General features: G+C 39.6%; 1 protein-coding gene and 1 long non-coding RNA gene across 3 annotated transcripts in view; both read left to right on the top strand.

Moving 5' to 3' along the window:
- The window catches only part of LOC132238007 (pro-glucagon-like), an 87,630-nt gene extending 83,414 nt beyond the window's left edge, over positions 1–4,216 (top strand). The window contains exons 4-6 of one of the 2 annotated variants that reach the window (XM_059702513.1): positions 1,545–1,687; positions 3,030–3,156; positions 3,793–4,052. In XM_059702513.1, the coding sequence (XP_059558496.1) occupies positions 1,545–1,687; positions 3,030–3,156; positions 3,793–3,799 (277 nt within the window). In that variant the 3' untranslated portion in view covers positions 3,800–4,052. Of the gene's footprint in view, positions 1–1,544; positions 1,688–3,029; positions 3,157–3,792 lie in introns of both variants that reach the window. The other variant, XR_009453712.1, reaches the window with a different exon arrangement.
- LOC132238008 (uncharacterized) overlaps positions 1–14,390 on the top strand; it is a 200,359-nt gene that overhangs the window by 25,008 nt on the left and 160,961 nt on the right. The window lies entirely within an intron of this gene.

Here is a 14,390-nt window from a genome sequence, read left to right as displayed (position 1 = left end):
AAATAGGGCGTATAAGGTCTTTCAGCTTTGATGATTTCAAGGTTGGTGATGCTATTCTTCATATTATGCCTCTGAAAGTCCCACTTCTCACCCTGAAAATGCCTTACCCACCCTGTAATGAAACATAGATTTTAAATTATTTTCCCCACTGTGGTCTTAGCAATATTTACTCTCTTACCCATTTTCTATTAAAATTGAAAGCTGAATTTTTTAGCCATGAATGGTTAGGAATCTATTTTTTGACCAAAAGATAAGAGCAAATTCAAAATTCCCCTGTAGCGTTCAAACTCATGACTGTAATCACATTTAAAGTAACCCCTAGCCGAGTTAATCGTGGTAAGGAATGGAAACAGATGCAGTCATTTTCTTGTGGAATACAGTCCACGATACACATTTAAATCATAGCCTAGCTGCACCGCATAACGAGAGAGGAAGGCAAATAGGAGCACAAGCCCTTCGTGAGGCACACATTTTAATGTTGGGTTTTCGTGGACAGTGTGGGTTTTACGGTGCATGTAGGCTACTGAGGGAAATCTTCTACAAGGGTTTCACAGAGAGGGTGGAATTTCACAATTTCTTTGGAGAGTGGCCCACAGGGGAAGGGAGTTGTGTATCCAAAGTAGCTGAAGGAATCTAAATATCAGGATAAGGACATAGATTTGTCGAGAGAGAGAGAGAGAGAGAGAGAGAGAGAGAGAGAGAGAGAGAGAGAGAGAGAGAGAGAATATGGTTCAGCTGGAAGAATTGGAGAGAAAGAGTGGTTTACTAAAAGTTCTTCAAGTGGAGGGCATGACAGGAAAGATATGGTCATAGTCAGAGCAGACTCTGGGAGAAGTCCCTGTTAGTGACTACAGACATGGCCGTTGGTGAAATAAGAGAAATTTGAAAAAAAACAATTATCCTCATTTCTAGAAAAGGAATGCTACAATTTAGTAATCTAATGTAAAATAATCCTCCTCTCAGGCGGTTTCTGTTGTGTGTTTAAGATGAAACCTTCCAGGGGTAATAGATGCAGGAGGGCAGCTGGTCAACCACCTACACAGATCACATTTGAGGATGATATGGGGTCATCATCTTAGCTTTCCTTACTGCTGTCCCATCACATGTTTCCTTTCATCCATTATCACGTGGTTCTTTTGATGACATTTTGAGATGGTCCCTAGCTTTCTCTTGAGTCACTTAACTATGTCTGATCCCCTAAGTATTAACAAACAGCTGCCTTGTCTGCAAGCTGCATAGCACATTGGAGAGTCCACATACACTGAGGCGGAAGTAAATGCAACAGTAATAATCAAATGGCACAGATAAGCAGAAGAGGTGGAAATGTGTGTGCTGAGTGGGCCAATGCTCCCCTTAACTGCTATTATCTCTCGCCCACCAACCAACCGTTCAGATACTTCATGTAGTTTCAGGACGAGTCTCCTAACTACCCTCATCTCATAAATCTCCCTCAGTCTCTTCAACCCCAAGCTGCCACTACTTAAAGGTGAGAACCATATTGCTAAAGAGACAGATCTTCAATATAACGTTCACATTTCTATCAGGATTGGCATTGCCAAACGTCATGATGAATTTGAGAGACACGCTGAAGGGACCTTTACCAGTGATTTAAGTTCTTATTTGGAAGGCCAGGCTGCCAAGGAACCCATTGCTTGGCTAGAGAAAGCCCTAGGAAGGCAAGAGTTAAGTCTGTACTCTCTTATTTAACTTTTATTTTTTATTTTTGCATGATGTTGAAAACTTACACTACAGTTATCTATTTATTGATTTGAGTTATAGAAGCAATTAGTATAGTCTCACAAAGTAAGGAAATAACTCCTATTGGTGGGAGACAATCTACAAGAGTTTAATATGTTTTATCTGTAGTAGCAAGTATTAATGATAGAGTCAGACAGGTGGTATTTTTTTCCCACATTAGAGTTGTGTTATAATGAGGCGATTCATTTGTCAATCCAAGACACATTTGAGAAGAGGGTGCTATTGAGAACTACATCACGATAATAACCTTAAACTAGAAAAACTAGGGATGAGGAAAAAAGAAATATTGCTGAAAACTTAAAGTTTGACGTTAAGTATTTACATATGGGATCAACATATATTTATGTTACTGTTTAGCTAATAATCTGATAAAGACTGAAAGGTATTAAACTTAAGATGTCTAATGACACTCAAAATATAAACATTTTGAGTGCAAACATCCATATATTTAACAACATCCCCATTTTTATGGGACTGTCATATAAATAGCCATTAAAGTTTCACAGCTGAAAATAAGACTAAGCCCATTAGGTACATTCTTGGATCTTACCACAACCAAACAGACCCCTGAACAGTCTCATTTTCTCTTGACCATTTTGATTGACATTTGAATTATGAGAAGCAGGAAATTCATGTTCAACTCAATTTTTTTGTGAAATTTAAAGCAAGCTTACTGAGACTTGTATAAATCTTAAGACAAAAGGGATTGTATTACTATTTAGCTAATAACCTGATATTGTCACTGCTTTTTTAAACATTGATGACCCAATTTACAAAACCAGTGGTAAAATAGTTGCTTATACTTGAGGACATTTTATGATATTTTAAAGGGGCACCAAAAATGCTGCTAATTAAACTAATAAAAAAAGAAAATCTAATATAAATTTAATCCCTTAATACTTCACTTTGCAAGGCTGTTCTAATAACTACTACTTTTACATTTTTCTGAATTTTAAACAGAATAATAGTCTCAATAATAACTTCTGTGTTGCCAATATACTAAAATCTCTGGAGCAGCTGGACCACTGCAGAAGGCATGAAGTTTTCCAGGTTTGGTTTCCCATCCTGCTCTGCTCTTCACTACCTCCAGATTGTCCAATCTGACATACACCAGTTCATGCAGGTTCCCACAGTCGGCCCTCTGTAAATATGACATCCTGTTTTCTCAGTGATCCGTACATGTTACCAGTGATATGCAATCAGAAAGCATGTATTTAAAGCATTTAACCAAATACTGATTTTTATCCCCGTTGTCCTCAGACTCCTAAAAGACGTTCCTGAAACGGTCCGCCGCAGACATGTCGATGGCTCTTTGTCCGATGAAATGAATACAGTTCATGATATTCTTGCCAACCAGGAATATATAAAGTGGCTGCTGCAAAACAAAATTACTGACAGGTGATTGCCTTTTATTGCATTCTGAAAACCATCAAAACTTTCACAAACAGCGACAGGTTGTTCCTTGTGTGAGGAGGGGAGTCTTTGCTCTCTTGGTAGATAAGCAAAAGTATGACTCATTTAAGAATACATCATTATATTTGTTTTAGATAATTACACATTTACTCACTCACCCACTTACTCCAAAAATATTTCCTGAGTGTCAATTAAGGGACAGGGCATAGGAACACAGATAAGAATAAAACATGGAAATATACATCATTCGCGTGATAATGTGACATTCTATATTGCTATGTATTTTGAATTCTTAGCACAAATAAATTTGGTATTATATACTTAATGTAATAAGGATAATAATAGAAACCTAAACAGCAAAAGTAACCACTTATCTTGGTGGGTTATAATTGCTTTTTATAACTATTTATACACTTTATATTCCTTGACTGGGGAACTTTAGGATGTCATCTTTGAGTGCAAATATTTGACAAGTTCAAAAGACTATGGGATTCATAAGACAAAATGATCAATAAATAACTTTTACCAAAATAAATCTTTAAAATATTTCCCAGATAATTTATCTATATCATCTGAGTATGATAGTTATGTTACATGACTGTCTTTTTCTTTTATCTTTAGGAAGTAAGTATGTCACTACTCAAGATCATCTTCATAACATCACCTACCAGCCACATGGGATGTTTGAAATTTTAAGTTCTGTAAATTTAAGAGGTGTATTCTGAAGCCATGTTGCTTTGCATGCCAATGAATAGATTGCCTTTTAAGGTTGTGTTGCCAAAAGAGTATAAATGGAATAAACCATTATCAAACTATTGTTAAAATATCAGCTTTAAAATATAAAAGTGCAAAATCTTATTTTCTTCTTGTTTTGGATAAAGTACCCTAACCTACTTATATAGTTAGCAATGAAATTGTTTTTCTATGGTATGATTTGTACATGTGAATTATTCCAATCACAGCATCTCTGCATTTAAATAAGTATTGGGCTGGTAGCCACAGTGGTGGAACTGGAAAGAAAACTTTCTTCTTGAAACTTTTGTCATAAAAATGTTCATCTTTCAGTATATCAAAGATATACTTAAATAAAAGCTTCAAGCATCTTTACTGTTGTCTGTTTTCGCTTCTTCATGCCCCCACTCCTTCCAAACATCTCTTCTTCCTGAGCCTGAAGTCCAGAACCCAACTCTGGCACCCAGGCATTGCTTCGTGTGGTTAACATTTTGAGCCAACATTGGACACTCATGATATTTTATATAAATGTATTGTTTTCTGGCTTATTTTGAAAGATTAGGACATTGAGCAACATTAGACCCACAAAACAAATCTCTTCTGGAGAAGAATACCAGCTGCCTCCTTTTGAAGAATCACAGCTCATAATTGTGCCCCCTACACACACACAGACACACACAGACACAGCCACACACACACATAAACACACATAGACACACACACAGACACAGACACACACAAACTGCACACTTATATGCGCTCATATACCCACCCTCATGTAATGTACACAGTAGGCACTTTCCCCTGACCCATTTTACTTATGCATATCACTTGCCTGGCACCTGCTGATATTTAAGTAACCATCATGCCCTGGGCCAGTCTGATGTCGATTGCCATGCCACTTTTGTTTTTTATATACAGCATTGCCAACTCCCTTCTTCTCTTTTTTTTATTGAAATACTAGAGGCCCAATGCACAAAATTCATGCAAGGAGCTCAGCCCCCACCACCGCGGTGGCTTCATCTGGAAGGTCGTCCAGACTAATTAGCATATTAGGCTTTTATTATTAGAGACTAGTGGCCCGGTGCATGAAATTCGTGCACGGGGGAGGGTATATTCCTCAGCCTGGCCTGCACCCTCTCCAATTTGTGACCCCTTGAAGGATGTCCTACTGCCAGTTTACAGGGATTGGGCCTCAACCGGCAGTCAGACATCCCTCTCGCAATCCAGGACTGCTGGCTCCTAACCACTCACCTGCCTGCCTGCTTGATTGCCTCTAAACACTCTGCCTGCCGGTCTGCTTGCTCCCAACTGCCCCCCCCTCCCCTGCTGCTAGCCTGCTTGCCCCCAAATGCCCCCCTGCCAGCCTGATCACCCCAAACTGCCCCTCCCTGCTGGCCTGCCACCCCTACCTTCCCTCCCCACTGGCCTGCTCATCCCCACTGTCCCCCTGCTGGCCTGCTCATTCCAAACTGCCCCCCCCCCCCGGCTGTCCTGATCACCTCCAACTGACACCCACTGGTGGCCTGCTTGTCCCCAACTGGCCCCCTGATGGTCTGCTTACCCCCAGTGGCCCTGCCCCCCACCAGCCTGATCACCCACAACTGCCCTCCCCTCTTGGCCTCTAACCGCCTCTACCTTGGCCCTGTCACCATGTCTTTGTCCAGAAGAACATCTGGAAAGTCTCCCAGTCTAATTGGCATATTACACTTTTATTAGTATAGATGAATTATTTTATAGAATCGGCATTTTATTACAGATGGTTTCCCATGGCATTTTTTCTAAAGAAGTAAAAATTACTTAAAAAAATGTTTCAGGAAGACTTTGAGAAATTTACAGTATCTTCTTTTCTTCCAAGAAAGTTGTCACTTTTATGCCAGCATGAGAATTATTTGTATGCTTTGTATGTCAGCATTGGACCACTGTGACTGGGGGGCACTTAGCTTGACTTGAGAGTAATTATCTTGCTCACTGGCTGGGAGGGAGGGTGTGTGGCAGAGGAGATAAATACTTGGTTCTGGATTTTTCATAGATTGCTGACTTTCTGGATTGATTATAAAGCCCCTCCTTTTATTGATGTCCACCTTCTATTGACAGACATCTACCCTGGTAGAGAAATGAGATGAAACTCTCTTTCTTTTCATTGTAAAAAGCATTTGAATTCCTAAGGTGTGATAAGGCCTCCCAGCCATCCACAGTCAAGGTACACATTTTCATGGAGGATGTTCCCACTCTTGAATAAATCAAAACAATTTCTTCTTTTAATTTAAACTTTCTTCTATAACTGTTTTCTTGTTACTTAAAAGCTAATTTTTTTGAAACTACTTCCAAAGCTTTTCAAGCTGTATATGTCCTTGGAATGAATTTATAAGTTAGAATTGAGCCCTGCCAGTGTGACTCAGTGGTTTAGCATCGACCTATGAACCAGGAAGTCACAGTTTGATTCCAGGTCAGGCCACATGCCTGGGTTGTGGTCTTGATCCCCAGTATGGGGCATGTAGGAGGCAGCCGATCAATGATTCTCTCTCATCATTGATGTTTCTTTCTTTCTTTTTTTTAATATATTTTATTGTTTTTTTACAGAGAGGAAGGGAGAGGGATAGAGAGTTAGAAACATCGATGATAGAGAGAAACATTGATCAGCTGCCTCCTGCAAGCCTCCTACTGGGGGTGTGCCTGCAGCCAAGGTACATGCCTTTGACCGGAATCGAACCTGGGACCCTTCAGTCCGCAGGCCGACGCTCCATCCACTGAGCCAATCCGGCCAGGGCTCATCATTGATGTTTCTATCTCTCTCACTCTCCCTTCCTCTCTGAATCAGTAAGAGTATGAGAGAGAGAGAGAGAGAGAGAGAGAGAGAGAGGAATATATACATTTGTAAATAACAAAACATGTATTTGATGCTCTTAGAAAATCTTATTTTCTTTCATTAAAACTTGTACAGTATAGGGAACTCCATAGATTCTCTTAATTTGAAGAAATTTAGAGGGAAAGATACTAATTCAGAGTTCCTTGGGAAAATGTGTCACTTATATATTTCTTTATGTTTATTTTTTTAAAATAAAAAACTGAAATATTTTCTATTCAGAAAATATATTTGGATCTAAATATCTTCTATAATTTAAACCCTAAAATATCAATTTAAATATTTTAAAAATGGTTGGGATGTTTGTTTGTTTTAAAATAAGTTAGGTTACTGAAGTTCTACATGTTACTGGATTACCTAGGGTAATTTTCTGATTGGAAAATTAAGAACTATAGTCAGAGGGGAGGACATGAGAATATTTTTTTTTATTTACTTGCTCTTTTTTTTTCTTTTTCTTTTTTTATTGCTTAAAGTATTACAAAGTGTATTATATATGTCTCTTCCCCCCCCACCCCCCACCCCCACCCTTGACAATCCCCTGGCCTCCCCTACCCCCCAGTGTCTTATGTCCATTTTATGCTTATATGCATGCATACAAGTCCTTCGGTTGATCTCTTACCCACCCCCCTCCTGCCCTCCCACCCTCCCTGGCCTTCCTGCTGTAGTTTGACAGTCTGTTCGAGGCAGCTTTGCCTCTGTATCTATTTTTGTTCATAAGTTTATAATGGTCTTTATTATCCAGAAATGAGTGAGATCATATGACATGAGAATTTTTAAAGAACATATTGAATTTACTTTAGAAGCTGAACCTCTCTTATCATGTGACTTGTTTTGTATGTTTGTTAAACTATATGATCACATAAGCATTGCTGCTATTGGGACAAACAGTGACAGATGATTCGGGTCATTTGAATGTCCACTGTCTGTTTTAATTTGTATGTTCATTTTGACTCTGTCATATGCTCAAACTTCAGTGGAAGTCATGAGAACCTATTATTTTTGCCTGCTCCCTCCTTTACATTGGAAATACTCTTTTTTACTCAGAGGGACCTTAACTTGAATGTAAGGGATTGTTTCCCTTGCGAACTTTTTTCTTCCTTGCCAAGTAAGAGAGTTGTTGTGAACTCTTTAGTGATGCCTTCCCCAGGATATTTGTAGATGTGGTTGGGAAAAGTCATTTCATCCCCGACCTTAGCATGTCAGGTGCTGGGGTGCCTGGAGGGCTGCCATGCCTGTGCCCCCAGCCCTCCCTTAGCATTCACAGATCAGGGGGCTGCAGGCATGGCTGCACCCTGGGGCTGTACCAGGTGCCCAGGGTGCTGCCATGCCTGCTGCCTCGCCCCTCCCTTCACGATTGCAGATCCCGGGGCCCCAGGCACACTTGCACCTGGTCGCCCAGGTGCTGCCATACCTGTTGCCCTGCCCCTCCCTTCGAGATTGCAGATCCAGGGGCAGCAGGCACAGCTGCACCCAGTCCCCCAGGTGCAGCCATGTCTGTGACTCCGCCCCTCACTTCCCAATCTCAGATCAAGGGACCACAGGCACCTCAGCACCCGGTGCCCTGGGTGCCACCATGCCTGTGGCCCCGCCCCTCCCTTCGCAATCGCAGATCAGATAGCCGCAGGCAGGCTGCACCCTGGGCCTGCACCCGGTGTCCAGGATGCTGCCATGCCTGCTGCCCTGCCCCTCCCTTCTCGATTGCAGATCTGGGGGCTGCAGGCATGGCTGCACTGGATGCCCAGGGTGTCACCGTGCCTGTGGCCCTGCCCCTCCCTTCGCATGGCAGATCAGAGGGCCATAGGCATGGCTGCACACTGGGCCTGCACCCAGTGCCCAGGGTGCTGCCTTGCCTGCTGCCCAGCCCCTACCTTTGTGATTGCATACGAGGGGGCCTCAGGCACGGTAACACCCAGTACCCCGTGCAGCCGTGACTGTGGCCCCGCCCTTCCTTTCATGATAGCAGATCAGAGGGCTGCAGGCACAGCTGCACCCTGGGGCTGCACCTGGTGCCCAGGGTACTGCCATGCCTGCTGCCCTGCCTCTCCCATCACGATCGCAGATCAGAGGACCGCAGGCACAGCTGCACCTGGTGCCCGGCGTGCCACTGAGCCTGGGGCCCCGCCCCTCCCTGCACCATCGCAGATCAGGGGGCCACAGGCCACCTGGCACCCCTGGCCCCGGGGATCCTGCACCCGGGCTCTCTCTTCCTCCGATCGCCATGGCGATCACCAGCACACCGGCTGGGGCTGTCGCCTGGCCTGCTGCCAGGCTTTCCAATGGCAATCACCAGCTGGGGGGTGGGCAAAGGCAGCCCGCTCTTACCTGCCACCATTCTTCCATCTTTCCCATTTTGCATCCCATCATTGCACCTATGTATGCAAATTAGCCACCATCTTTGTTGGCAGTTAATTTGCATATCACCCCGATTAGCCAATGGGAAGGGTAGCGAAGTTATGGTTAATTACCATGTTTGTCTATTATTAGATAGGATAATCAACATATAACATTGTTTAAGTTCTATAATGAGCAAATTTTATACATTTATTTATTGCAATATGATTACCACCTTAGTTTTAGCAAACCTTCTATCAGGTCACATAATGATTATTTCTTCCGGGCATGAGAATATTTAAGATCTAGTCTTCTAGCAAATTTTAAGTAAATAATACAGTATTGTGGATTTTAATCACTATGCTCTGCATTAGATGGCAGAATTTACTCATCTTCTAGTTGCAAGTTTGTACCCTTTAAGAATGTCTCCCCAATTCCCCCACCCTTAGTCCCTGGTAACCACAATTCTACTCTCTGTTTCTATGAGTTTGGCTTTTTAGATTTCACTTATAAGTGATATTATACAATATTATCTCACTAGGCATAATACCCTCAAAGTTCATTCATGTTGTTGGTAAATGGCAGAATTTCCTTCTTTCTCAGGGCTGAGCTGACAGAGCAAACCGACAGGAAAATCAATAAGATCTGATAAACTCAATCAACTAAATACACTTAACATTTATAGTATATTGCACCTAGGAATAATAAAATTAATATTTTAAGTACACTTTAAATGTTTACCAATATTGACTTATGCTGGATCAAAAATCAATAAATTTCAATGATTGAAATTATTTGGAAATGATTTTGACCCAGTGGAATTAAGCTAAAACTAAAAAAAAAAAAAAAAAAAAAAAGATACCTTACATATTCACAACTGCTTGAAACTAGGCAATCACTTCTATATAACCCATGGGTCAAAGAATAGATCATAGTAAAATAAAATTAAATAATTTTGAATTCTATGATAATGAAGATATAATAAATACAAACTGGAGAATCAACTAAAGCAGTGCTTAAGGGTAAAAGATAGCTTTAAATACATTTGTTAGAAAAGAAGAAATTAGAACAACAATAGCTTAACTTTTACCTCAAAAAACTGAAAAAAAGAACATCAACTCTCAAACAGTAAACAAGAGGAAATGAAAAAGATAGAAGAAAATAATGAAATACACAAAAATTGGCAATAAAAATGAAGAAAGCAAAGAGTTTGTGCTTTGACCAGATTAGTAAAATTAATACATTCCTAGCAAGACTAGGCAAGAAAAAGAAAAGAGAGAAAAAGTTACCAGTATCCTATATAATAAAATAGTAATATGCAAATCAACCGAATGGCAGAATGACCAGTTGCCAGGGGTGGGACCAGCGAGTAGGCTGTGCCAGGCCAGCCAAGGTGTAGGCCAGCAGGCAGAGGGAGGGAATGGCCTTGAAGCGGGGAGGAGGGCTGCAACCAGCGGCAATGGCAGAGGGTCAATAGGGGGGCCAGCACCATCCTCTGATAGGCCCATCTGGTTGCTTCCCACAGAGGGAGGCTGGACGGCAATGTCAGGGTGTTGGGGTGGCGCCATCCCCTGATTGCCTGTCAAGTCACCTCCTGCAGAGGGAGGCCAGACATCTGTAGGACATCCCCTGAGGACTCCCAGACTGTGAGAGGGCTCAAGCAAAACTAAGGGACCCCCCACCCCAAATTTTTGTGCACTGGGCCTCTAATATATAAAAAAAGAAGAAAATTCTAAAGATTTTACAAACAAAAGTATAATAAATACATACAGGGGTGGACAAAAGTAGGTTTACAGTTGTTCATATGGAAAAAATACATTTGGGTTTTGATTATTACAATAGCTTCATTAACTCTGTGTTTAGCATACTCACACACTATAAAGCTACTCTTGCCCACCTCTGTATTACATAAAAATGTATGCCTTGCAAATTTGGCAATTAGATGAAATGAACAAACTCTTCTAAAAATATTACTAAATTAAACACAAATAATAGGAAAATCTTAATAGTCTTCTTTGTATTCTCAAAGTTGGGTGTGTTATTTTTAAAATTTTCCAGAAAGAACTTCAGGCCCAGATGGCTTAACAGGTGAATTATTCTAAACATTGAAGGAAGAAAAGACATCAACATTACATAAACTCTTTGAAATAAGGAAAAAATAAGGAATATTTCCCAGCTCATTTTATGAGGCCAGGATAATATTGATACAAAAATCTTACAGATTTTATAGAAAAGGAAAAGACCAACCTGATTAATGCACAGAGGTGAAAAATTCTATACAAAACATCAATAATCAAATCTAGCAAAATATAACAATACAAACATGGTGCATTCTAAGAATTTCTGGGTGGTTTATCATGTTTTACAAATCCATGTAATTAACAACACTAACAGAAATAAACAGAAGAAAATTAATATGCTCCTTTCAATAAATGTAGCAAACACACCTAATGAAATTCAAGACCCATTAACATTGTGTTAAACCCTCAGAAAATAATAATAATAAAGTTAAAATCTTTTACTACTTTTGGTAGAAAATAATAATTTTTAGGAATAATAAATCAAAATTAGGACTTTATAAAAAGTAATAAAATAGACCAGCACTAGCCAACCTAAGCAAATAATAAAAGTAAACAATACAGGGCTGAGAAGAGTTACAGCTGTGAGTACACAAAACACAGAGTTTATTCCTGTATTATTATTTCTTAATTATTGTATTACCTATTTTTATTAAGTCTATAAACCTACTTTTCCCAGCCATATATATAAAATTAAATTGATCAGGAAATAACCATTGAAACAGGTGAATTAACACAAATTTGAGACTGCTGGAAGTGCTGAATAAAAATATTTTAACATCTAAGAGATATGGGTACAATTTTTAATGCAATTTTAGAAAATTGTTTCTAGTACAGATGAAAATGCTTTTCATAAAAGAAGTTTTCAAAAGTATTAAAGAACCAATTCGTAAAATGGTATAGACCCAGATGGTTTCACATGGAACATCTATCAAACTTTCAAAGAGTGGGTAAATAATATGCTTCATAAATTATTCCAGAGGCTAGGGGAAATAATGAGAAGAATGACCAAATTCTTTTAATAAACTGAGTATATCATTGAAACCTACACTTGATAAAGATAGAAGAAACAAAAAGAAAAGTATGGGCTAATCTCGCTTATGAATCTTGATTTTGAAATCCCAAAAAAAAATCAGCAAATAGAATTCAGCAGCATTAAACATTACTACACCATAACCAAGTGTAATTTATTCCAAATTACAATGATGTTTCAATATTAGGAAATTTATTGATGTAATTATATCATATTAAGAGATCTGAAAATTTATTTTATTATTACCTCCACACATATATGTATTTGTCTGTACAGATATGTGTAATTATATATGCCACCCAATGCCATTGGTAGGTTCTGTGCCTTTCAGCGAAAAAACAACAACATACAATAAAATGAATTTTACCATAGGCTAATTGATACAAACAAGAATTAAGTTCCTGTGGTATCTCATCAATGTTATAACAAAACAACATTGAAAAAAACCATATTATTTAAGGACTTGCTGCAAACACTGAATGAGGAGGAGGTTTTTAGAGGCTGGAGGGGAAACAGAAGGTTTAATTTGGTCTTAACAAAGATATCCAGTTGGCTTCCACATCCATCCCTACCCCACACGAACCCACTACAACTTGTCCCACAAAACAATGATGGAGATGTACTGACAGTGGATTAAGAAGAGACAAAAAGAAATGGGGGTACAGATAACAAACCACTGTGGTCTCTGTGGTCTTTCAGGTTTTTCCCAAGCGAAGTGTCCTTATACATAAGAAGGGCATAGGAGCAGTATGGTTGAAAGAGGGGTAGGACTTGACTTTGAAAAATGTATTATATAAAATTGAAAAAAATGATATATTTACTAATTGTTCAGGTGGAAAAGAGGGAAAGGGGCTGACTGGTGGAACTCGAGGATTTATTGTTAACTGGTTTAATGTGTCAGCTGATTCGTTCAGAAGAGATGCCTGAAGAACAAAGCTGTTTCTCGTCCCAGCCTGATCAGACTACATGTAACACAGAGCTGGGAAAGGTGAGTATGCAATATGAAATTGCACTCTCTTCCCTTTCAAAGAGAGAGAACTGAGAGAAAGAAGAGGGCACAAGGGAAAAATAGCATCTGTCCTTGGCTAATGTGCCTAGTATGTAGGTAACAAAAACCAACTGAAAAATAATACAGTTTCAGAAAACTTCATAGGCAGAATATGAGTTTACACCATAACTTTGCTGGATATCAATTCAAAAGTTTTACTCTTTAGAGAAGATCCCCCCCCCCACCAGGGAAATTATAGGTTCCTGCCAAGACAGAGTTTTTGCTTTTCCTTCAATGCTTTTGAGTGATCCCTCTGACTTTTCCAACAATCACAATTTCAAGGTTGATGCTTGAAATCATTTCCATTTGACATCTGAAACAAGCACATGACATTTCTAGGAAACTAGCTTTTCCCCCCAAGAAAGATACATTTATAGTAACACATCTTTCCTGAAAATTCATGCCATTTCAGATTCTTAATATTCTACCCCAGCTAGAGAAATTGAACATAGAACAGTGACAGATCAACGTGGCAGATCAGAGATGTGTTTTAAAATCTGGCAGACTGGGCTTGAATATCAGCTCTGCTGGTGACTGGTCATGCTGCTTTGCTTCTTCAAGCCCCAGCAAAATGGGGATAATAGTTCCTACCTCGTGGTTTTGTTGTGACGCATAAGTAAGATAGCCCATTCCAAGTCCATAGTGCAGTGCCTGGCACATAAAACCCTTTCAATACATGAAATCCTACATTACATAAAATATTTTAAAACAATTCATAAGCAGTTAAGGTTAGCAATAGTCTAGTGAAAACCCACTAGTTTTGTTCTGAATTTGGATGATGGGAACATAATACTAAGAAACATCTATAAATCCAAAAATGATCTATTAAATAAAACCATGAAGTTCAAAACAAGTGCAGATATTTTCACAAGTCAAGTTGTGTTCATTTCTTATGGCTGCTATAACACATTGCTGTAAACTTATTGTTTAAAAGAACACACATTTATTCCTTTACAGTTCTGGAGGCTGGAAGCTCAAAATGGGTTTTTATAGCCTGAAATCAAAATGTTAGCAGGGCCACACTCCCTCCAGGACCCTAGGGAAAACTTCATATCCTTGCCTTTTCCAACCTCTTAGAGACTGCCTGCATTCCTTGACTTGTGGCCTCTACCTCTATATTCATTGTGTATG

Source organism: Myotis daubentonii, chromosome 7 (assembly GCF_963259705.1).
Source record: "Myotis daubentonii chromosome 7, mMyoDau2.1, whole genome shotgun sequence".
Lineage (NCBI taxonomy): Eukaryota > Metazoa > Chordata > Mammalia > Chiroptera > Vespertilionidae > Myotis > Myotis daubentonii.
Note: the sequence above shows the minus strand (reverse complement) of the source record. Positions and strands in the feature narration are given on the sequence as shown.